General features: G+C 39.4%; 1 protein-coding gene across 4 annotated transcripts in view; it reads left to right on the top strand.

Annotated features, from left to right (window-relative positions):
• MFAP5 (microfibril associated protein 5) overlaps positions 1-23,622 on the top strand; it is a 59,580-nt gene that overhangs the window by 6,599 nt on the left and 29,359 nt on the right. The window contains exon 2 of one of the 4 annotated variants that reach the window (XM_088137565.1): positions 1,388-1,523. The exons of 1 other annotated variant lie outside the window; for it this stretch is intronic. Coding sequence is in view for 1 of the 3 variants with exons in the window: in XM_088137564.1 (XP_087993690.1) it covers positions 3,997-4,054 (58 nt within the window). In the remaining 2 variants the exon portion in view is untranslated. Of the gene's footprint in view, positions 1-1,387; positions 1,524-3,931; positions 4,055-4,100; positions 4,126-23,622 lie in introns of those variants that run through there. 2 more of the 4 variants (XM_088137564.1, XM_088137567.1) reach the window with 2 other exon arrangements.

Below are 23,622 nucleotides of genomic sequence, written 5' to 3'. Positions count from 1 at the left end.
CAACCCTCTATATGATATATCTGAAGGCTGATACCATACCATCTGCTCCTCAGTCTTCTCTTCTGCAGGTTATAGTTACTTCAGAACTACTAAACTACTCCTTGGTTTCCTGTTTCTTCACCATTTTGGTAGTCCTCCTCTGAATTTGCTCCAACGTTTTGATGTCCTTTTTAAAGAATTTTGCCAAATGGGGCCAAATCAAGGCAGAGTAGAATGGAACAATTATTTCCTGTGATCTGGCCTTAACCTTTTAAACAATTGCTTTCTGATATCTGGTTTCTTGGTTGTTTTGGAAATAATTGGGAGGAAAAGTCACAAAGATGACTTCAAGGTCAGTGAGCCTGAAGAATATCAACTGATGTGTTTCCATAATTTGCCAATATAAAGGGGCAGTTTGTGTTTGAACTGGAGCTGAGTAGATCCAACAGTGTAGTTCTGAATCTAACATAGATCTGGAGGAGCATTTCCTACTTCAAAGACAAATCTAACTGGTTTACAGATTAACAAATATACCAGTTCACTGACATGCTGAGTATTTCCTTCAGATAATTATCAGGAAATCATCAATGTAGTCTTCGTCTACTGCCGCAACTTGGCATAAAGTTGTCCACCCTTGCTGTAGGTAGAAGCTTCCTTGCAGATAATGGGTACTCTTATTTTTATGTTGCTAGTATTGTATCTTAGGCAATGGAGAAAGATTGAATACATAAATAATAGCCCTATGTCCCTAAACAGTGGGTTGAGCCAGGGGAGAATAAAAAAGTGACAAACATTACCTCCAACCCTTTGTTTTAATAATGTCTCTACCCTACACAGTGAGAAGACAAGGTTTTTCCCCCAGTAAATATCTATGAATTGAGAAAGAGGTAAGGCCAGCTTATATTCACTGATAAGAACAGAGGAAGCTGCTGAAAACAAAGGGATGAACCATAGATACAAATGGTTGCAAACATCCCTGCTGAAAGCTTGTATGCCTTTAAATATTAGCCTGAAAATTAGCTGTTGCTTGGGAGAAGCTTTTTTTTTTTTAATGAATTTAACCCATTTTAGGGAACCACCTAAATAGAATTTCTTTTTCTTGTCTGGTTACATCTTTTCCTCTCACTGTCTTCATCAATTTCTTACTTTTTCTCTTCTCTTTCCTTTGAGAAGCTATCACTCAGACTAACTCCATTCTATTCTTTTCTTTTTATTAATGGTGGGGAGGAGGGAGGTTTGTACATATTTCTGTATTTCTTTTGTGATAAGTGCATATTTGTGAGGGAATAGTTGGTATATGCAAAGAGGAGGTTAATTTTATAAAAGACATCTTATTTTATTGGCACATTATTTAAATTAATTCAATTTATACACATTTTATTGCCCTGACTTTTTTTTTTTTTTTTAGTGTGGCTTCTAGAAGAAATGTGCATTCATACTATACACCAGTGAATCATATGCATACATTTATTGGGCAAGATGGGAGAATCTCCAGGATGGTTTTCAGTTGGAGTTAGAAATCCTGAGATAATCTTAAATTTAAGGTAATCTTTTCTAGACACACATTGAAGGCTATGAAGAAGCAATTTGTATTAATAAATTATGGTCATTTAATTTCTCAAGAAGCATTTGTATCTGTCACTCAACTAAATGATTCAGTGTTATTTCTGTTCTATGTATGGTTGAAGAATACATTTTAGAAGCACAAGTCTTTTGTTTTAATAAACATGTGAAAATATGAATATGCCCAAGGCAGCTGACAAAGATTAGTTTTTAAGAGAGAAGAAAAAAGGACAAGTTCATTGTTATTCTACGTATTTTTTTTGAATTTCATAAATTATAAAACATTGCATGTGCGTGTATGTGTATGTGTGTATATATATATATATATATATTTGTGTGTGTACATATATATTTGGCATTGTGATTTGATTCATTGTGTTAATGATTTAGCAATTTGCATGAACCTAACCACTGTAGTTTATTTGATAAACCATGGATAAGTGAAACATGGCTTAATAAAATGTGTGAACCCCAGCTCATGTCTACAAATGCATGGTTTATATTCTAAGAGAAAACACTTCAAAATCCCTATTCAGGGAATTACTCAATTAAGCCAAACGAAACATCACCCCAACCCAAAAAATGGGCAATTTTTGCAATGTCCAAATACAATCATTATAAAATGTTTAGAAAAGCAGCTAAAGCTGCCTTGATGTCAATCATGAAGTCTGAACTTTATATGATGAACATAGTGCATCTCCTTGCATTTCATTCCCCTTTAAACTTTTACAATCTTTCCTTCCTGTCCTCCACCAATAAACCATGGATGAATATATACAGTATTGGTTTTTCAGAGTAATACTCTATGAATTTGACAAAGTGGACTGTGATCCACAAAAGTTTATGTGATGATAAATCTGTAAGTCTTTACAGTGCTATAGGATGCTTTATACTATTTGATCCCTATAGAGGGAAGTTTTGGACTAGGAGCAATTCGAAACATGAAGTTCCTCATAAATTCTGAGGTGACACAGTCCTTTGAGAGGACTGTTTGATTTCAGAATTGTCATGATACATTAGTTAGCAGATAAGGAATGAACTAGATTAATTCCAGTAATCTGGAGAAAAAAATAAGGGAGTAGTACAAAATCAAACAAATCACATTACATCTTAGTGTGATGTGTGAATTCAGTCAATGTATTTGTGCATGTAGTAGTTAGGGGACAAATTTCTTGGATGAGAGACCACAAGGAAATCTTATAAGTCAGGAAGTTTTTAAAAAATCAGGAAGAATGCAATGGCAAATAGTTTCCATATTGCCCAGAAATTACTGCACATGGATATGTAGTCACTAGGAGTCAAGCTCAGCTTGCCTGAACCTTAACTTTGTCCAAAAAGTTGGATATCAACATATTAGCTCTATATTGTACAGGATATAACATTTATGACATCAGAAAAAACATTAAGGATTGTGCAAATCAGTAAAAATCAAGTAATTTTTCACTGCATGTATCAGACTACATTTTCAATTTGCAAAAATAGATCTCTGTTCCTTCAACGAGGAAATTGAAAAATGGTGGTGCACTGTGATGAATCTAGGCCTGATTTTCCAAAGTCTGTATCTAAATCTTCTAACGTGGCACTTTGGGACTACGGGTCCCAGAATTCCAAGCCCCACGCACTAGCTTATTTTTTTCCTGCTTTCATTGAGAAAAAAAGTATTTCAGGAAGAAAAAAAAAGGATATGAAGACTCATTAGGCAATAACAGAGACCCTACTCGCGATTCTGCCCATTTTGCCCTATCTGACGGTAGCGAACAGATTAGATTGGGTGTGTACAAAATGAAATGCGTAAAAGCATCGTCACGGTGCAGCCCCTTTATTTTCCAGACATTCTGGAAAGGGAGAAAATAGTCGTGGCAAATGTAGGCAAACCTTGAAGGGCTGCCAGATTAGGGAATGCATAGTTCTCTTCATCCACTTCATACATCTGGCCAACGCAGGCAGTTGCCTTCTCAAGAGATCATATGGAACCAATAGATTCGCCACTACAGCTTCCTTCCCCCTCTCCTTTGGGGAAAGCTGTATTTCGTTCCAAAGCAAGGCTTTGCATTGATATTCCGAGGTGCCGAAACGCGTGAAAATCGCCTCCTATACTCTGGCTCTGACTGTCCTGGAGTCCGACCCAAGCACGCAACGAAGCCCTCCGGCAAACAAGCACCATACGGCGAGCCTCAGCGCTCAGTGGAGAAGCGTAACAAACGCTTTCAGTGGGGCTCTTGCTGGGCGGCAGCAGCTGGAGAAGCAGCTCAACCCGGAGGAGACGTGACGCGCGGGCGCGCTGTAGTGCAGCTCATTCTCTCCCCTTCGGCGCCAGCTGGAGGAGCGCGAGCAGCGGCGTTCCAGTTTTGCGCAGTCTTCCCTTTTCCTAGTATAAGCCGGCTAGAACCGGCCGCAGCGGCGGCAGCCACAGCACAGCGTACTCGTTCAGTCATCTGCGCTTGCTGCTCCTGAATGACTCAACGCCTGCAGGTCTCTCCTGCCTTCATCAGCCCCGCCTTCCTGGCAGAAGGTACTGCTGCGGCTAATGTGCTGAAAATTAAAAGAGGGAGCCGATGCGGAGCTGGAAGACGCGCGGCTTGTGTAAATCTCTCTCTCTTTTGCTTTTTTAAAAAAACCCTCTTCGTTCATTAATTATCCGAGCCACTGAGATAGCGGTGTGACCACACCTGGAATTCCATACAGTTTTGGATCCCTTATCTCAGAAAAGATTTTGTGCAGAAAAGATACGTGAAGAGGAATGGTGGGAGATGACCGTCAGATAAGGAGAAAGTGCTTCGTGCCCCGTGTATTTAATCTGTGAAATTTGCCTCTGCAATAGTGGAGGGATTGACACCCCCCCCTCCAACCGCTGGGATTAGAAAAGACAATCTCATGAAGCTAGTGTGATGACCATGATGGCTGTGTATACCCTTCATTAATAGCAGCTGCTGCAAACTGGAGAGGCAGGATGGGCTTTCCATGTTCTTAAGGTCTGGATTGATAACCTTTGTCGTGACTCTGTTTTTGTAAGGGTAGGCAGATAATCTCTAAGGATTGTGAGATCGCACTAGGAAGATGAGTATTTTGGTTTTAACCATGGAAGAGGGACACCGTACATCTGATGAAGTGAGCTATAGCTCACAACAGTTTATGCCTTTTAATAAAATGTGTTAGTCCTAAAAGGTGCTACCTGACTCCTTCTGATTTTTGGCTACCATAGATTAACACTGTTCTCCTCCTACAATGTCCTCAGATTGTGCGTTGCTGGAGAGAAAACAACTAGCCATTTCTCACTGAATGTAATTAAAGGGAAGATTGGTTTCATAGAGTTGCTGAATTTGCAAACTATTAGAATTTGGCGAAATGACATTACAACTACGTTTCAGATCTGATGCGCAGTGAGGGAATTCTAATAGTTGTGTATGCAGCCGTATCCCCTGCTTTTCTCCACATGCTTCATAACAGAGTTGGGTAAGGGCTAGAATGCAAGCGGAGGAAAAACTGCTGAATGTGATTGAACACAGTTCATTATTGGGCCTACTTGATGGCACTGAGGCTGGTGAAGAAGCATTTCTTCTCCACCTCCATTGTGTCTTCTCAGTATTGCTGAGTGAAACTTTTTGAGTGATAAGGAGCCTGTTGCAATCCAAACCAGCAAAAGTAGCTGTTGTACCCTCAGTTACATGCTGTGAGAAATCTGCAAGACACTTTGAAGATACAATTGCTTGCATTTCCTCAGTTAATGCAACTCCAGAAGTGGAAGTATCCAGAGCACTATTCTGTCCTGAAGTATTGAATGAGTTTCAGTTGCTGAGCCCTGAGGTGGTAGATAGAGTATTTGGATATGTTTGATCTATTGCTTGTGTGCTCAACCCTTGCCCTTCTTAGTTTATCAAATCTAATAGGGAGGGTGAGTCTGGCTGGGTCCAGGAGGTTGTAAAGAGGGAGCAGAGAGGGAGCAGTTCCAGCCTCTTTAACAGAGGCAATGATCAGGCTGCTCCTGAAGAAACCAAATCTGGACCCACAGGATGAAAACAGCTATAGGCCAGTGACCAATATTTCCTTCCTGGACAAGGAGTGGATAGTGCTCAATCAACTCCAGGCATTCTTGGATGAAATTAATTTTGAATTCTGATCCATTTCAGTCTGATTTCAGGCATGGCTATGGAACAGAAAACACCTTGGTCATCCTATGGAATGACCTGTGCCAGGAAAAAGATGAGAAGCACAATCCCTCAGCAGCTTTTGAGACTATTGATCATGGTATCCTGCTGGACAGGCTGAGTGGGACATTGTACTACAGTGTTCCACTGTTACTTGGGTGGCCACTTCCAGAAGTTTGTGCTGGGGAATTACTTTTCTGTCTCATGGTAGTGGGGTTACGGAGTCCCTCATTTTATCCTTTATGCTCTTTAACATCTACATGAAACCTGTGGGAGAGGTCATTTGAGGATGTAGGCTAAGGTGCCATCCACATGCAGATGACGTTCAGCTCGGCCTCTCCTTTTCATCTAACACAGGTGAGGTGATTCTGAACCTGTACTTGGGCAGGGTAAGGGACTAGACGAGGGCCAATAAACTGGGACACGGTTCATACAAGATACAGTTTGTGGGTGCTGCGTCTTCTGGTCTTGGAGAGGTCTACACTTCCCCAAATGGTTGCAGTTTGGGGATGATCTTAGATTCATCACTGTCACTCAAGGCCCAGGTGGCCTCAGTGGCACAGAGTACCTGTTAGCAGTTTTGGCTGATTTACCAACTGCAACCTTACCTGCACAGAGACAGCCTTGCAACAGTTATTCACGCTCTGGTAATTACTGCAATGGCTTGTACATGGGGCTGCCTTTGAAAATGGTCTGGAAACCTGTTAGTTCAAAACAGAGTGCCTAGACTGCTCACTGGGGCTGGCCAATACAACTATATTATGATAGTTCTTCACCATCTACACTGGCTGCTGGCCCATTCCTGGACCCAATTCAAAGTACTGGTTTTGACCTTCAAACCCCAAACAGCTTAGGACCAGGTTACTTGAAAAGGGTCTTCTCCAGAATGTACCTACCTGGTCTTTAAGATCATCTAATGATGCTTTTCTCCAAGTTTTCTCACTATAGGTGGTGATGTGGGCCTCTACAATGGGGTGGGGGGTGGGAGGAGAGCTTTTTCTGTGGTGACATCCTATTTATGGATTTCTCTTTGCAGAGAAGCTCAACTGGTGCTCACATTAGCATTATTTTGAAGAGCTTTCTATTTTCCCTGGCTTTTAAATTGGCTTTTAATGCATATAGTTTCAAGTTTTTGAAGTACTGCCTTGCTGCTGCCTAGTTTAGATGGTGCTTTTATTTTGTATTTTATATGATTTTGTTGAATATGTTTTTAATCAGATAATACTTTTAGTGTGTTTTATTGTAAACTGCCCAGAGAACTTTGGCTGCTGGGCAGCTTAAAAAATTTAATAAATAAAGCTTTAAAAACCCACAAAACTACAGCAAACAACCCTGGCTTTCTATCTATCCTACTCATTATAAATAATGAGACCTGGAGATTCTGTGACTAGACTTTTATCACCCACATTCAGCGTGGCTCTGATGCTAACCCATGTTGGTTGGGAGTGATAGGAGGTATGGTCCAACATAAAGGTTAAAATAGGATGTATTAAACCTGCATACAAATGAATTTTCTAGAGAAGCCTTTGCCTAAAATGTTAGAGAATTTCATTTTCTATATTTCTGTAGCTCAGTGATTCTCAACCTTTTTGAAGCTGCCGCCCCCCTAAGGAGCGGAAAATTTTTCAACGCCACCCTTTGTGAAAATCCTGTAATTTAGGGTATGGGGGGGGGGAGTTACTGAATTATAAAAGGCAAAAATTTTAAGTAATTTAATTCGAACAAATCCGAACTTCAAGTACGTGGAACTGTATTGATGACACTTCTTTTTATTAACCGACATCATTGGCTGCAAAATATGATGAGGGAAAGATAACTATTTCTCAAAATTAATAATTCACGACCACGATAAAGAACTAATAAGTGCACTTACATAGCCGACTGGCCAAATAAACAATGAAAGTAAATCGAAACTGAGGGGAAAAAACAGAAATGAAGCGAACGAAAAGCAACTCAAGAAACACGGGTCAAATCAAACATTCATATTGAAAGGACGCTCAACGCACGCACTGCGATTAATTGCGCGGAAAGACAGGTGACGCATGCGCTGTGCTGGTTGGGATCGGAGAAGAATCGTAGTGTCGAGTTCTTCAAGGTCAGCCTACCTAGAATACAAATTTGTCTCACCATTCTTAGAAGTGTGTGAGGGCAGCCGTCGCGTAAGTTCGTTTTATTGCTGGTACAAATGGTGTAAACCAGATAATCGATTTAATAAATTTTTTTGGGAGTTTTAAAATTAAGTTCGAATGCCAAAACATGCTCATCGCCCCTCTACTGCCCAAAACATGCCCACCGCCCAAAACAAGTTCACCCCTCAGCATCCTCCCACCGTCCCTCGGGGGGCGGTACCGCCCCCGTTGAGAACCAATGCTGTAGCTCAACAATATATGCTGAATGGGTTCAGAGAGATCTGTACTTCATTATGAAGATTGTGCTTCACCATGACCAAAATAATTATGTTTTTCTTTTATAAAATGGGGCCACTCATGACCTATCTTATAAAAGTCTTAGAGAATGAACAAAGATTAGATTGTAGAATTGGTGCAGGAAATTTGCTAGTCCTTCCAAACAGAATATTATGGAGAAATCCAGCTTTGAAGTCATGTAATAGGAAACCCATTCTAACTAATAATTCCATGGTGGCTGTTGGAATGGGTTGGCAACGTCAGAAGCTGCTTCCCCTTTTCTATTGCGGTGATGACCATTTGGACTAGGCAGGTGATAGCGATGGATCATAAAAGAGTTGAACCCTTTTTAAGAAAATTCTTTGTGTTGCTCTTGTCCTGTCTGTGGCGCCTTTGTGCCTCAGACATCATGGCTGCATCTCTCTTGGCCCATTGTTTCTTGCAGCATCAGTATGAAATGCAGATAGTATACCTGCAGATTTAAACATTTCTGTGTGCTTGTCTGGGAACTCCCAAGCAGAGACATGTCGCTATTTTTAAAGGCATATGCTATTATCTCCACTTTACATGATCTTATTTATAGGAATATGAATATAACTGCAGAATATAGTTTCTTTATATTAGCATATTATATATGCTGCAAACTAATAGTATTATAACTCTTGACAGAAAACACTTCAAAGTTGTAGAACTTATTTGCAACGTTTTCTCAGGTGTGAAGAAAAAGTTTGCATGCAGGATATCCACATATATTTTGGGGGGGGGGAGGGATGGGATGCTATTTTTCACTGTCCATCTGCACAACTGTGAATAACCACATCTTCTTTATTTTTAAAACTTTCCTATATGCAGGAACCATAGATCTTGAAATGGCTGCATGACACCCAGGTTCTCACATAATTGCAGAACTATTCTGTCTTATGCTGTGAATATAAGTGATAAAACCCCAGACATTTAAAAGACTACCATTCCTCTTGCGATTACAGAGCTCTGCATTAAAGTATGGCACTGTGCAGCGTTTTAAGATAGAAGATATAGTACTATATTTCTTATCTAATGCAGCAGTTGCATTAGGGAAAAATGGAGATGCCAAGAAACAAAAAACATTTCAGTACAGATCATATCCTGATTATTGTGACATAATGCATTGTGGAGGAAGAACAAGCAATCTTATTTGGAAGAATGGTCTTTTTCCTCCTATTTTTCTCCAACTGCAATCAAATCATTTTTATTCTAGAAATAATGGCTTACATTTAAAAGATGTATTTAAAAAAAGTCTTTTTCTTGAAATAAATACCAAATGTTTGGTTTATAGACAGTTTCTTCACCTTGCTGGAAACAGAAGGAAGAGGAGGAGATGTTTTGCAGAGAGAAATAGGTCAGTGCCTGTGATGCAGTATGATGCTAAGGAGGGAGGATGTTTGGGGCCAAGAGGGCAGAAGAGAAGGAAATAATGGAAAGGGTTATACAGCCTGCTTGCAAGAGAGGTTTCAGGAGCAGCAAGGAAGCAAGACTTGTGCAGGAGTTGCTGGTATCAGATATAGGGTGGGAATCATGCTAGGAATACTGCTTCTCTGCTCCTTCACCCATGATAGCATATCTGAGTCTTAGTTAAAACCTTGTTTTATTATTGCCTGTCTGGATCAAAACATCACACCAGGAAATAGATTGGACTTGTTTTTCAGAACAAAATGGTGAAGCTGTATCAGAAGAATGAAAGAAATGAGGAATCAGAAGGGAAGATGGCAAAGGAAGAAACTGGCATGGACTTCAAAAAGATACAAAAGCATGGATGGAAAAGAAAGAATAGTGGGCAGGGGAAGAAAATAAAAATCAAGTTATTAATAAGATTGGCTGTGCATATGATATGTAGGGGAAAGAATGAATGGAAGGAAAGCTAGGGAAGGACAAAATGGAGAACAGAAGGGGAAACAATCTTTGTGCAAACTCTAGGATTATATCAACAATCTCAGTGTATAGAATGAAGTAACCTGGTATGCCAAAATACATTACATGCAGTTCATTGCTTTTTTATATGGCTATTATGTAAATTCTCACACCACTAAACCCCCACATTTCATTACATGCCTTGAAACAAGTTAGCCATTTCTGGCTTACTGTATAATATTTCTGCTGTTCCTCTAGTTCTGGCTAGGATCCCTTCTGTATCCGCAGAGTCCTTCCAATAGTCTGGCTTCTTGTTGAAAGTCCCTTGTGTTTTGTGGGCCACCTTCGTTTTACTCAGCCACTCTTGTGCTTTGTGGGCTAGAATCACTCAGCCAGCTTTCCTTGTGTGGATCGGAATGTCATTCTGTCACATTTCCCTACAATAATGTGAAGAAGCCTATATCTCCCGTGATTGGCAATTACCATTCTTCAATCTTCCATTGGCTTTTCTTTATATTGCTCGCGTGGGGCTGTGTTGTTAATGCATTAGCTACTGCTAAGAGGCAGGCAGCTGGGGTACATCAGTCAGATTATAAAAGGCTCACAATCTGTTTGCATTCCAGATAGCCTAGTGCCCCCCCGTCTGTATCCTACGTTCTCTATTTCTGCGTATACAGCTTTTTCATATCGTATGTGCGCGCACACACACATACACACATACCCCTTCTTATGTACTACTTGAGATGCCTGTACAGCAACTGGTTGTACAAGTTTGCCTTTTGGCTGCCCTTCCTAAATGCCAGCATTATTTATTCAACCACAGATAGAATAGTGCCATCCTCAGATTGATAAACCTACATACACTGAGGGAAACTTCATCCCTTTCTTCCCCACACTGCTACTGCTGCTAACAGCATTTCTCCCTTCCCTTTCCCTCCCCCCTCTCCCCCCTTCCCCCTCCCCCTTCCCCTAGCCTCTCTTTCCTGCAGTGCTTGTAGCCTCCGCTGCAGTGTAATCTATCACTCACAGGGTTTGCTAGGGAGGGGTGCTAGAGAGCATAACTATTCATTTACTATGGAAAAGAGTTTCAGAATGCAGAACCTTCAGCAGTACTTCACTAGCTGGCTTGTAAGCTATTTAGTGGATTTAGTTTCTTTGTTTTCAGTTGTGTGTATGGGGTGAGGGTAGGAAAATGTCATTTGTTGCCTACATTCCAGAGAAGGTGACTGAAAGGAAACCAAGGAGACAGGGTGAGTGAGAGACAAGAAAGACAATCTGTGCAAGGAGCACAGATGGAAACTGTAAGAGAGATCAGCAGCACGCAACAACAAAAAAGATGCAAGAAAGGTGAAAGAAGGGAAATGCCTTCATGGAACATGGAAAACCAAAATGGAGAATAACACAGACAAGAATATGGGAACAAAATTACAGTGTAGTGAATACAAACAATGAGAAGATACAGAAAATGATGAATGTAAGAGGGGAAATTGCCTAAACATAAATTAAAAAGGACAGGAAGGGATAAATGAGCAGAGAGTTGTATTAGCAAAAGGCCTGCATTAGGCACCATATTGCTAAGATAAATAAAACTTTAATAAAATAAACTTATATTATTGTTAGTTTGGTTTTGGACCAAATTATTATTATTAATAAGCTCTATATATTGGTAAATACCTAAGAATAAAAAAAAAAGATTTAAAAGAAAATTAGGTTAGAATCCAACCTTGAGAGAGATTCAGGAACCCCCGCAGTGATGTGTAGAAAAAGATGATTAAGCACCATTTGCCATTTAAGGTTTCATTCTCAGTTTCACCCATTAGCTGAGCAATAATGGATAAAAATACAGTGTTCCTTGACTTGTAGAGCAGTTACTCTTTTACTGGAGGGAACTGGCAAGATATTACAATTGTCGGAGTGATTTGAATAAGCCCAAATACAGGCAGAATTCATGGAACTGATGCATGGGTACAGATACTCAGTGCAGTCTCCCTTCAAATTCTAAAACACAAACATGCAGATCTGTCAAGTTTGAGTTAAGGATAAAATATTACAATAATCTTTAATCCATAGATGCCTCAGCCTAGTGGAGCCCAGGTACCTTGAAGAACTACAGATTTTTATTTGGGGGAATTTATGTTGACCATTTAATACTTTGTTGGGGTGGTAAGATATTGTTGCTTGTACAATTTTGTAATTGCTGAAAGGAGAAGTACAGTAAATTAAATAGACCTGTGTGAAATTAAAACTGATGGAGGTAAGTAGAGGAGGGTATGGCACTGACTTGAGTTGGAGAGAAATTGGAGCTAACACACCAACAGTGGAATTAAAGGTGGGAAATACATACATAGAAAGTTGGCACCATAGCAAAGATGTGAATGGAGGCTTTCAAACTCCATCTTCATTTCTGTATAAGAATCCAATTAACCTGATGTAGCAAAATGATCGTGTCTCCTTAAACTATTAATGTTTCCTAATACTCTTCTAGAACTTTTGGGGTCACATTCACTTTGATATTCAGCACCTATCCCTGCAAGCTAAAGCTGGGCAAATAATGATAATATTTGGGGAAGAAAGGGGAAGAAAATAAATTAAAATGTTTTATTAAATTTGCAGGGAGAAAACTCAAGAAGCCCATTGGAGCTGGGGGAAAATTTCAACTGCATCCAATTAAAGTGTGGTTTTAAGCCTGGTTTGGAACAAGAAGTAGCCTTATCTCTGATTTTGTATTGCTTATATCCGGAGGCTTGGGGGAGAATTTAGATTTAGAACTGGGGGGGTGTTGAATTTGTTCCATTAGAGATGTTTCTTTTGGAGATGATTGTTTCTTTCCATGGGAATTATTCTGCAGGATTCCTTAGTGCTCAATACTGTCTTGTATGCTTTTAAATATGGCTAAATTGGTGAAATGTTCAATATGTTGAATTTAACCATCAATAAGTTAATGGTACTCAATTCTGCCCTTTCATCAGATTATGGAGGTGCTGTGATGACCTCATTTAAGGAGAGATAGATGTAGATGAGTAGAAATGAGAAATTGGTAGTGGTGGGAAACTCAGTTTCCTGGTTGGTTGGGAAAACAGGGCAAATATGTGCAGTTTGGAAGCTCCCCATACTCCTAGCATCTGTAGCCTGGTTGTAAACTCTGCTGAAAATTAGTGTCATTCATCCTTTGGTGACTTATATTTTTAATTCACACGCTAAACATGAATCAACAGTATGTAATGCAGCAGCTAAAAAGATAAATGTAGTTCTAAGCTGTATCAATCTAGACACTAAAATCTAGGTGGTAAAAAAGTTATCCACTGATCATTTTACTGGGAATATTATGCCAGGTTATAAGCCCTACAGTTTAAAAATGACATTGACAAACACGTCCAGAGGAGGAAAAGTTGAACAAACTGAGTATATTTAGCCTGGAGAAGACCCAATATGATAGCCATGTTCAAATATTGAAACAGCTTTTGCATAGATTGTAAAACAAATTTGTTCTCTATTGCTTCAGCAAGTAGGTCCCAACCTACATATTCAAATTACATATTCAACTAAACATTAGGAAGAACTTCCTTTTCTTCTTATAAATCTCTTTTCATAATCCATCTCACAAAAAATAGTAATTCAGAATCTAAACCTAATAGAAACTTTGTATATCCAGCTATCTGTTAGGTCTAAATGTAATGACAATTATGTCCCTTTGATAAAATGAGAGATGCCCCTCCTTTTCTTACCAGCACCATGTCCTGTGAGAAGCTCACCCTGCTTGGGCTAGCTACTCTTCCTCCTCCCAGCATTCCCTCAGAGTCTGCATTAATGTGGGTCTATGTGACTGGCCAGCATCAAAATCATGGCAACTGCAGACTTGTCACATAAATAAATAACAACATGTCAGTAAGGTTTGTGGAAGAGCATTTCCATAAGGACCCCACACCATGTTGATGAATGGCAAAGAATAAAATGTTATTTCAGTTTTCTCCTACAGGCATTAAAATTGCATTTGGCCAGTCCAGGTTATAGTAACCATATTCCAATAATGTCCGTTTATAAAAGCACAAACTTAAAGTTCCTCAAAGGTTCCATACAGAGGGATACCTGGGAGCAAGATGTTACACAATTTCCAAAAATAACAGAATGGAAAGGCTTTTGAATCATGTCTGAGATGAGTCCTCTTAATGTGGGCATGAGCAAAAGGTAATCAATATCCTAATAGATTAATACAGATTTGTGGAAGCCTCTTTATGAGCAGATGTACACAAGTTTCAAACTACTGATTTTGATATAGTTTTTTTAAAAAAACAAAAAACAAGTTCCTTTCCTGCCCATCAATTCCTTGAGGAGAAACTGAGAATCTGGGTGCCCTACCTCAAACTTCCCCTTGGTGCTCTGCCCTTTTTATAGTCAATTTCACATCCTAAAGAAAACCCCCAACCTTGCAGTTCCCCCTGCCAGTGTGACATAAGTAAATCTGATAGTACAAGATTTTTACTCAGTAGTTGGTTAAAAACAGAAACTCTGATGGCCCAAAGACCGTCTATGCCCAAAGACATAAAAGCAGATGGGAAAATGTTTTGAAGAAAAATAATGTGTTTCATTCTTTGAGGCAATTAGTACATTAATAAAATATGCCCATTTAGACCTGAGCATAGAATTTGTTTCTTGATGACATTTAGATGGACCTTTCTCCATTCTATCATCCTAGACCAGCACATTGTCCTCAGTTTCAGAGAAGGCTCTGGAAGATTGATCTAGATCAGCCTCAGGAGACTCTCTGTTCCAATGCTTCCTGGTTCAAGACCGTCAGTCAGGAAAAACAAAACCATGTTGCTGGTATAAAAATTGTTTTTTAATTATTCTTGGATTTTCGTTTCTGTGTTTGAAGAAAATTAAAAGCATACATAGTGGTTATACAATGAAAAAACCTTAACTACATTATGGTGATTAAAATAAATTGAACATGTCTAAAAAAAGGGAAAAAGATTAATTAGCAAAAGAGGGAGAGAGAGAGAAGATCCATATAATATCCACTGGTATCAATTAAAATTAATTCAATTCTTAAGGCTATCATTAAATCCAAACCATATAGAAACATGTTGCTTCCTTTTCTCATTTCTAGAACACAGATAACAGACGCATATTCTGAGTCTATTCCTTAATATCAAGAGGATAAGTTTCTTTCCATTTACATCAAACTATCCTCTTTACTGTGCCCCTGGCTCAGAAAAGCCAAAATTCTTCATGAGTTGATAAATTCCATGTTTTAGGAATATAATTCAATATTATATTAAGGCAATTAACTATAATATTTACTTTCCAAAATTGTATTAATATATGTATTGTTTCTTTCCAAAATTTATGTAATAATTTGAAACCAAACCAAAAGTATAACTGGACAAAACCAGATCATATAAGTTAAAGAACTTCTAATTCCTTAACACACCAACACAAAATATCTAAAATCCATCCCTTTTTAAAAAGGGTCCAATAAATATGAAATACTTTCTGATGAATTAATAATTTAATCATAAGTATTTTTTGCATTTCTTAATACCTGGTCCCACTGATTCTCCAAAATTGGATATTCTAGTTCTTCATTCATAGTTGGATATCTAGTTCTTCATTCATTCTTTATTCATATCTATTCTATTTATAAATAAAATATATAATATTATATAAAATATATAATAAAATATATCTATTTTATTATAATCTATAATAAAATATATCTATTTTATTATAGATTATAATAAAATATAATTCATTCATTCATATCTAGTTCATCATTCTTCATAATTGGATATTCTAGTTCTTCATTCATAGTTGTGGGTGCTCCATCACTGGAGGTTTTCAAGGAAAGATTAGACAACCATTTGTCCAAGATGGTATGAGGACTCCCACCTTGGGTAGAGGGTTGGACTAGGAGACTTCCAAGGTCCTTTCCAACCCTATGATTCTATGATTGATTCATTCCACAATTTACTTATACTTTTTACTTTTTAATTCCTTCCTTATAAAATTGAATTGTTGATTTCTGTTCAATCATTGCATCTCTTAAGATCCTAAAATTGCAGGTGTGTAAAAGTCTTTGCAACAATCACTAAAAATTAATTGATGTAAAATGTTGATCCCTTGTCTGGGGCTAGCATTCCAATAAAACATTTTCTCTGCTATTTTTAAATTAGGGTTAATCCACAAAGTCAATTTTTCATCTTATCTGGGATCAAAACATAATTGCTTTACCTATTAATGACCTATTATGTCTGCTGTCTTTCAATGGCAGAAGCAAAGATACATGGATCCTAAAATCTGCCAAGGTTTTAGGGTTGTTACACACTTACTCTTCAAGTAGGCCCCAAAAGGGGAATATTCATAAAAGGTGCTATTTCAAAAGAATATAGATATTAAAATAAAAATGCATATAGTTTAAAATCTGGTAGGTTAAAGCACCTCATCATAAAATTATCTCAATTTGGCCAAAAATATTTGAGAGACTTTAGCCCACCATAATTCTTATTAATTTATCCATCTGAGTAAAGTATCAAATAGGGCTTAAGCTGGAATTCCCCTTAAAATATACAATAATCTTGATGTAATTTTAATAACATTAATCTTATCCCAGATACTTAAGGCAGTTTTTAACCATGAAGTTATGTCTACTGAAATTACATCAATTAAATATTTAGACATATTTAATTCAACATACTTTGATACATTTCAAGAAGGATATAAACCAAAGTATTTTATAGAGTCTGTACAAATAATCTCTTGCAGTAGTCTGTAGATATAATGGATCCCAAAGGCTGAAAATTAGATATTTTCCAGTTAATGAGATAATTGAAGTACAAATTATATTGGTGTGGGTCTTCCGGGCTGTGTGGCCGTGTTCTGGAAGTTTTGTTTCCTAATGTTTCGCCAGCACCTGTGACCGGCATCTTCAGAGTGCAGGAGCACAGACAGGAGCAGTTCTCTCTGTGCCCAGGGTGATGTGACCCTTTTTGTGGGTATTTATAGAGATCTGAGGGGGGGGAAGGGGGGATTGGGGGTGTGTGTGGGGGGTTGGGTTACTGAGTGGCTGCTTGTTTTGGTGTCAGCATCTGTGTGTATCTTCCTGGGGATTAGGAAGGGTTTTTTCTTCTATTGGATTGTTAACGAGGGGCTGCTGGGGGTGATTAGCAAGTTCATTGTGTGAACTGTTCACATGTCCTGGTGGTTGAGCTGAGTTCGTTGACCTTTTGCAGGCTGTATTTTTCAGGATTGGTAGCCAGGTTTTGTTGATTTTTAGACTCTCCTCTTTTTTATTGAAACTGTGCTGGTGTTTGTGAATCTCAATGGCTTCCTGGTATAGCCTGGTATAGTGGCTGTTGGTGTTGTCCAGTATCTCTGTGTTTTCAAATAGGATTTTGTGTCCAGTGTGCTTGAGAGCATGTTCAGCTACTGCAGATTTTTCTGGTTGCTGTAGTCTGTGGTGTCTTTCGTGTTCTTTTATCCTGGTATGGATGCTGCGGTCCCGATGTATACTTGCCCGCAACTGCATGGTATGCGGTATACTCCTGCGGCGGTGAGGGGATCCCTTTTGTCTTTTGCTGATTTTAGCACTTCTTGTACTTTTCTGGTGGGTCTGAAGATTGTTTGGAAATTGTGTTTTTCCATCAGTTTTCCCATGCGGTCTGTGATCCCTTTGTTGGTGGGTGGCTGTTTTTCTTCTTCAGTCGCATGTTGTTTTCTTGGTTTGATGGCTCTTTTTATTTCATTCTTGGAGTAGCCATTTGCTTGTAGGACCCAATTAAGGTGGTTAAGTTCAGAGTTTAGGAATTGGGTTTCGCAGATCCGATTGGCACGATCCATGAGGGTTTTGATAATGCCTCTTTTCTGACGTGGGTGGTGGTTGGAGTTTTTATGTAGGTACTGGTCTGTGTGGGTGGGTTTTCTGTAGACTTTGTGTCCTAATTTGAGGTCTGGTTTGCATATGACCAACGTGTCTAGAAATGGAAGTTGGCCGTCCACTTCTTTTTCCATGGTGAATTGTATATTGGGGTGGACGCTGTTTAGGTGGTTCAGGAACTTCTCTAGGTCTTCTTCATCCTGACTCCAAATTGCGAAGGTGTCATCCACAAATCGGAACCAGACTGTTGGGGTAACGGGTGCGGTTTCTAAAGCCCGTTTTTCAAAATGTTCCATGTAGAAATTTGCTACGACTGGGCTCAGGGGGCTTCCCATGGTGACACCGTCCATCTGTTTGTAGTACTCATTATCCCATAGGAAGTAACTGGTTGTTAGGCAGTGCTGAAATAAGGCTGTGATGTCTTCTGGGAAGATCTGTTTGATGAGTGCCAGGGTGTCCCTCACTGGTACCTTGGTGAACAGGGAGACCACGTCAAAGCTGGCCAGTTTGTCCGTGGGGTTGAGTTTCAGGGTGCTGATTTTGTCGATGAAATGTCCTGAGTCTCTGATGTGGGCTGGAGTCTGTCCAACGTGGGTCTGTAGAAGGGTGGCCAGATATTTGGATAATTCATATGTCGGGGAGCCAATGGCGCTTATGATGGGTCTGAGTGGGATCGAGTCTTTGTGGATTTTGGGGAGTCCGTATAGTCTGGGTGTAAGGGCTTCTGTCTTGCATATGCGTTGAAGTACGTTGGGGTGAAGGGAGGAGCTCCTCGTCAGGGTATTAGTTTGTTTCATGATTTTGCTGGTCGGATCCCGTTTTAGTTTTCTGTATGTGGTGGGGTCTAGTAGTTCTCTAACTTTGTCTTTGTATTCATCTGTTTTCATAATTACCATGGCGTTGCCCTTGTCAGCCAGCAGGATGATGATGTCGGGGTCCGAATTGAGGGTTTCTATGGCATTTCTCTCTTTCTTCGTTATGTTGCTGGTGGGGGGCTTTGCTCTCCGTAGGATCCTTGCTATTTCACCCCTTATTTCCTCTCCTTCCTCTTCAGGATGGTGGCGGATGGCTGATTCCACATTGGCAATGATATCTTCCACAGGAATTCTGGGGGGTGTGATTGCGAAGTTTCCTCCCTTGGCTAGGATGGCGGTTTCTTCTGGCGCGAGTTGGCGTTCCGTCAAATTGATGACAATGCGGGTGGGATCCAGCGCCGGTTTTGGTTGACTGTTTTGGCATTTGTTAAACTTTTGCTTTTGCCTGGTTGTGTGGTCAATGATATCCTTTTCCATTTTCCTGTAGGTTAGGGTGTCAATCTTATCCCAGTCCTGGCTTCTCATTTTCTGACTGATACTGTCAAATAGTTCTTTGTCTGTGATGGCAAGTTTTCTGCGGGTTGTGTGTATTCTCTCACATAGGAGGTTCAAGTCGGTCATAAATGCGGTTAGCTTGTGGAGATTTGAGAGTCCTTTTCATTCTGAGAAAAGCTGGGATGGTCCCAGTGTCTCTGCATCGTAGTAGGAAGGTTAAGGAGCATAGTAGGTGTGCTTTTTTGTTCCTGAGTGTTCCTAGTCTCCGTGTCTGTTGGAATGTTTCCTCCCCGTAGAGGCGTTCAATGTATTGTCGAAGGCTTTCACGGCTGGCATACGATGGCTGGTGTGGGTCTTCCGGGCTGTGTGGCCGTGTTCTGGAAGTTTTGTTTCCTAACGTTTCGCCAGCACCTGTGACCGGCATCTTCAGAGTGCAGGAGCACAGACAGGAGCAGTTCTCTCTGTGCCCAGGGTGATGTGACCCTTTTTGTGGGTATTTATAGAGATCTGAGGGGGGAAGGGGGATTGGGGTGTGTGTGGGGGGTTGGGTTACTGAGTGGCTGCTTGTTTTGGTGTCAGCATCTGTGTGTATCTTCCTGGGGATTAGGAAGGGTTTTTTCTTCTATTGGATTGTTAACGAGGGGCTGCTGGGGGTGATTAGCAAGTTCATTGTGTGAACTGTTCACATGTCCTGGTGGTTGAGCTGAGTTCGTTGACCTTTTGCAGGCTGTATTTTTCAGGATTGGTAGCCAGGTTTTGTTGATTTTTAGACTCTCCGCTTTTTTATTGAAACTGTGCTGGTGTTTGTGAATCTCAATGGCTTCCTGGTATAGCCTGGTATAGTGGCTGTTGGTGTTGTCCAGTATCTCTGTGTTTTCAAATAGGATTTTGTGTCCAGTGTGCTTGAGAGCATGTTCAGCTACTGCAGATTTTTCTGGTTGCTGTAGTCTGTGGTGTCTTTCGTGTTCTTTTATCCTGGTATGGATGCTGGGTTTTGTGGTCCCGATGTATACTTGCCCGCAACTGCATGGTATGCGGTATACTCCTGCGGTGGTGAGGGGATCCCTTTCCCCCCCCCCTCAGATCTCTATAAATACCCACAAAAAGGGTCACATCACCCTGGGCACAGAGAGAACTGCTCCTGTCTGTGCTCCTGCACTCTGAAGATGCCGGTCACAGGTGCTGGCGAAACGTTAGGAAACAAAACTTCCAGAACACGGCCACACAGCCCGGAAGACCCACACCAGCCATCGTATGCCGGCCATGAAAGCCTTCGACAATACAAATTATATTGCTATACAATTTCAATATGTTTTGGTAATGATACTGTGTAATTGTCTAAAAAAGCCATAATATTATCAGCTTACAAGAACAATTTATATTTAGTATCAAGTGCTACCATTCTCAGGTATCTTGAGAATGAAGAAAAGAAGCCAAAGGTTCAAGAACCAAATTGAAGGCGATAAGGGGCATCCTTGTCAGATCCCATGATACCACTGATCTTATTTTATTTTTTATTATATATTGTATTGAGAGATTGAGAAATAAATTCAATCATTTGCAATAACTCTAGCCACTGGTTGAAGATACCAAATTGAAATCCAGTGAACAAAATATGGTGGGAAGCCATGTCTTCTTAAAATGCACTTCATACATTTATTCTGAATCATACTGAAGACCTTGTTGGTGTCCAACAAAATTAGAACAGCTGATTGCAATTTATCTGCTGCAATATCCAAAATATCAGTCACCAGGTGGATATCGTCAGATGCTTGCTTATTTTTATAACTTCATATTATATTAGTGAATGGTCAAATAATGCATGTGGGGCAGCTATCATGTTTACCAGTAACCTTAAAATTGATGTGGAATATCAGAATTGTGACAGTGAAGGATACTTCATCTTTTCAGTAGTAAAGATAGCTACTGTCATTATTGCTCTGATCAGATTTTATGGTCTTATCAAGAACATTCCTGAAATATTTCATAGATGTTTTTCTAAACTTTTCTTTGGAAACCATCAATATATAATTTGTTCTGGGGATTTTAGCTTAATTCAAGATTTTCAGTTAGATGGAAGTACTTTTTTTAAAAAAAACCTTTAGGTCTTCTCAAAATTGGAAAGTACTACAAACGTATTTACTGGAATTTAAGTTAATGGATATTTGATTTTTTAAAAATCCAAAACACAGAGAATATACTTTTTTTCACATGCACATCAAAATTGTTTTAGATTCGGCTATTTTTCTGCTTTGGCTGATATTAGTTTATCAGCTTGAGACAACAAAAACAACATTTTATATCTGGAATTCAGGCCAATGATTGACAGTTATTTACTGAGACAGAATTAATTATCAGTTTTATGATGTTTATATTCAGTTATGCATATTAGAGACCTGTAAGTGAAGAGCTCTCTCAGGAAGAAAAAACAAAGTGGTATAACCATTAATATTAAAATAAATTACAGAAACAATTCAGTTATGAAACTGGGGACAGCCCCTGAACCTGATGGACTTCCAGTTGAATGGTACAGAATTTAATAGCATCTATATTGTTAGAAGTCTATAATCAATCATTTGACTGATCGATTGATTGTGATGTGCCATCAAGGCGGTGTCAACTCTTAGTGACCGCATAGTTCACAACGAGGTCTTTTAGGTTTTCCAGTGGTGTACCCATTGCTGCTCTGAGTCTATCCACCTCGCTAATCATCCTCTTCCTCTCTTCTCTTTCCTCCCATCTTTCCCAGCATTACAGACTTCTCAAGAGAGCAGAGTCTTCACATAAAGTATGCTAAGTATGATGATTTGTGCCTTGAGTGAGAACTCTGGATTTATTTGCTCAATTATCCATTTGCTTATTTTCTTGGTTCTCCATTCTCAGGAATGTTCTCCAACATCAAAGTTCAAAAGCATCAATACTCTTTCTATCTTGCTTCTTCCAATTCCAACTTTCATAAACTGTCACAAGGAATATCTCCCTCCCTTCCTTCCTTCCATGTGGTTTTCCTGGTAAAATACATGAATGGTTTACCATTGCCTTCTCCTGTGCAGTATATACACTCTTGACATTCTTTGCTCATCCTTCCCAGGAACACCCTCCATCACAACAAGGCAACAGAGCAGGTCTTGGGAAGAGTGGACTTGGAGCTTGGGGAGGGAGCCATCCCCTTTTCTCTCTGTTCAGGTTTTCTTAAGCTCATCCAACTTTTCTTTCTCATCATTAGTTATTTAAGGCAAACTGAAATAATTGATTATAAATCACTCAGCATTCAGCTACTCCATCCACAGGATCAGAATGGCATAAATAAAGGCAATCAACTAAGTAACCAGGAAAACTGGAAGTGACTGCCACAATTCACAAAATGCTATAATCTCCAGAAGAGTAGAACAAGGTTCCCTCTATGTGCCTGATAGAGAAGCACAACAAATGGGACCCAGCCAACATCCCACTCCCTTCTTGAATCAGCTTTTCACCACAATTAAAAAAATACCATCACTACAAGAAGAACTGCAAAGTCCCTCTTCTGCCCAGTGTTAAAGAGTTCATTAAAAAAGAAGGGTTAACATGAGTTCAAGTGTTTGTTGAATAAAAATCCTGGTCCTATACATGGTATGAGGTAGGCTTCTTTCTCCCCCTTTCAGTGTTTCATATCAAATTTAGTCCTAAATATGATGCCTATCAAGTTAGGTTTTGTGACCAATGACTGCGATTATTTTTTTTTACCATTTAGAGACTTTTTAACCCCCTGAACTGAATGTGGTTCTGCAGTAATTTAAAAATAATTGATTCTCAATTTAATTTCTGCTGTACCTATTTTATACAACAGTGTTCTTATGTTCTTGATTAGCTTGAGGCTTTTTATGCATTTTAGATCCATAATCAAAATTATCATTTCCCCAATCTCCATTGTTCAGTATCTCTCTGCTATAATTATTAGAAATAGTATGCTTGTCCACATTAGAGAGTAGATATACTGTAACTATCAAGCTATTTCACTCTGCTGTGATGTATTTGTAATTTATCTTTATTATAAAAAAGAGCTGGTGAAATGATGACTTGGTACCAAGGTACCTTCAGTTCAGATTTGGGCTGCAAACATTCAGATGGCAGCAAGGAAACACAAAAAAGCAACTTTTCTCCTGCCATCTAAAGGTCATCTGGATTTTTTCAGCCCTCAACCTTAGCCAACAGGGAGTAGGGAAAACTGAGAACTGGAGAGAGTCCTACCTAATGAGTAATTTACCTGCCTGCAAATTCCAGTGTCATTACAGCAAAATGGTCCTTGTAGCAAGTTCTCATGCACTGCAGCTGAAAATTGAGTCAGATGCCAAAGAGGAGATGATATGAGAACATAAGAGTATAGTGCTGAGATTCAAGTACAAATGGGAATGAAGATGATGAAACAATACGTAATTTGGCCAGAGTTGCAATTTTTTTCTAGATATATCTGTGGGTGA

Source organism: Python bivittatus, unplaced genomic scaffold, assembly GCF_059951505.1.
Source record: "Python bivittatus isolate LINGU-HERP-01145 unplaced genomic scaffold, Pbiv_v1 ctg000220_np1212, whole genome shotgun sequence".
NCBI lineage: Eukaryota > Metazoa > Chordata > Lepidosauria > Squamata > Pythonidae > Python > Python bivittatus.
Note: the sequence above shows the minus strand (reverse complement) of the source record. Positions and strands in the feature narration are given on the sequence as shown.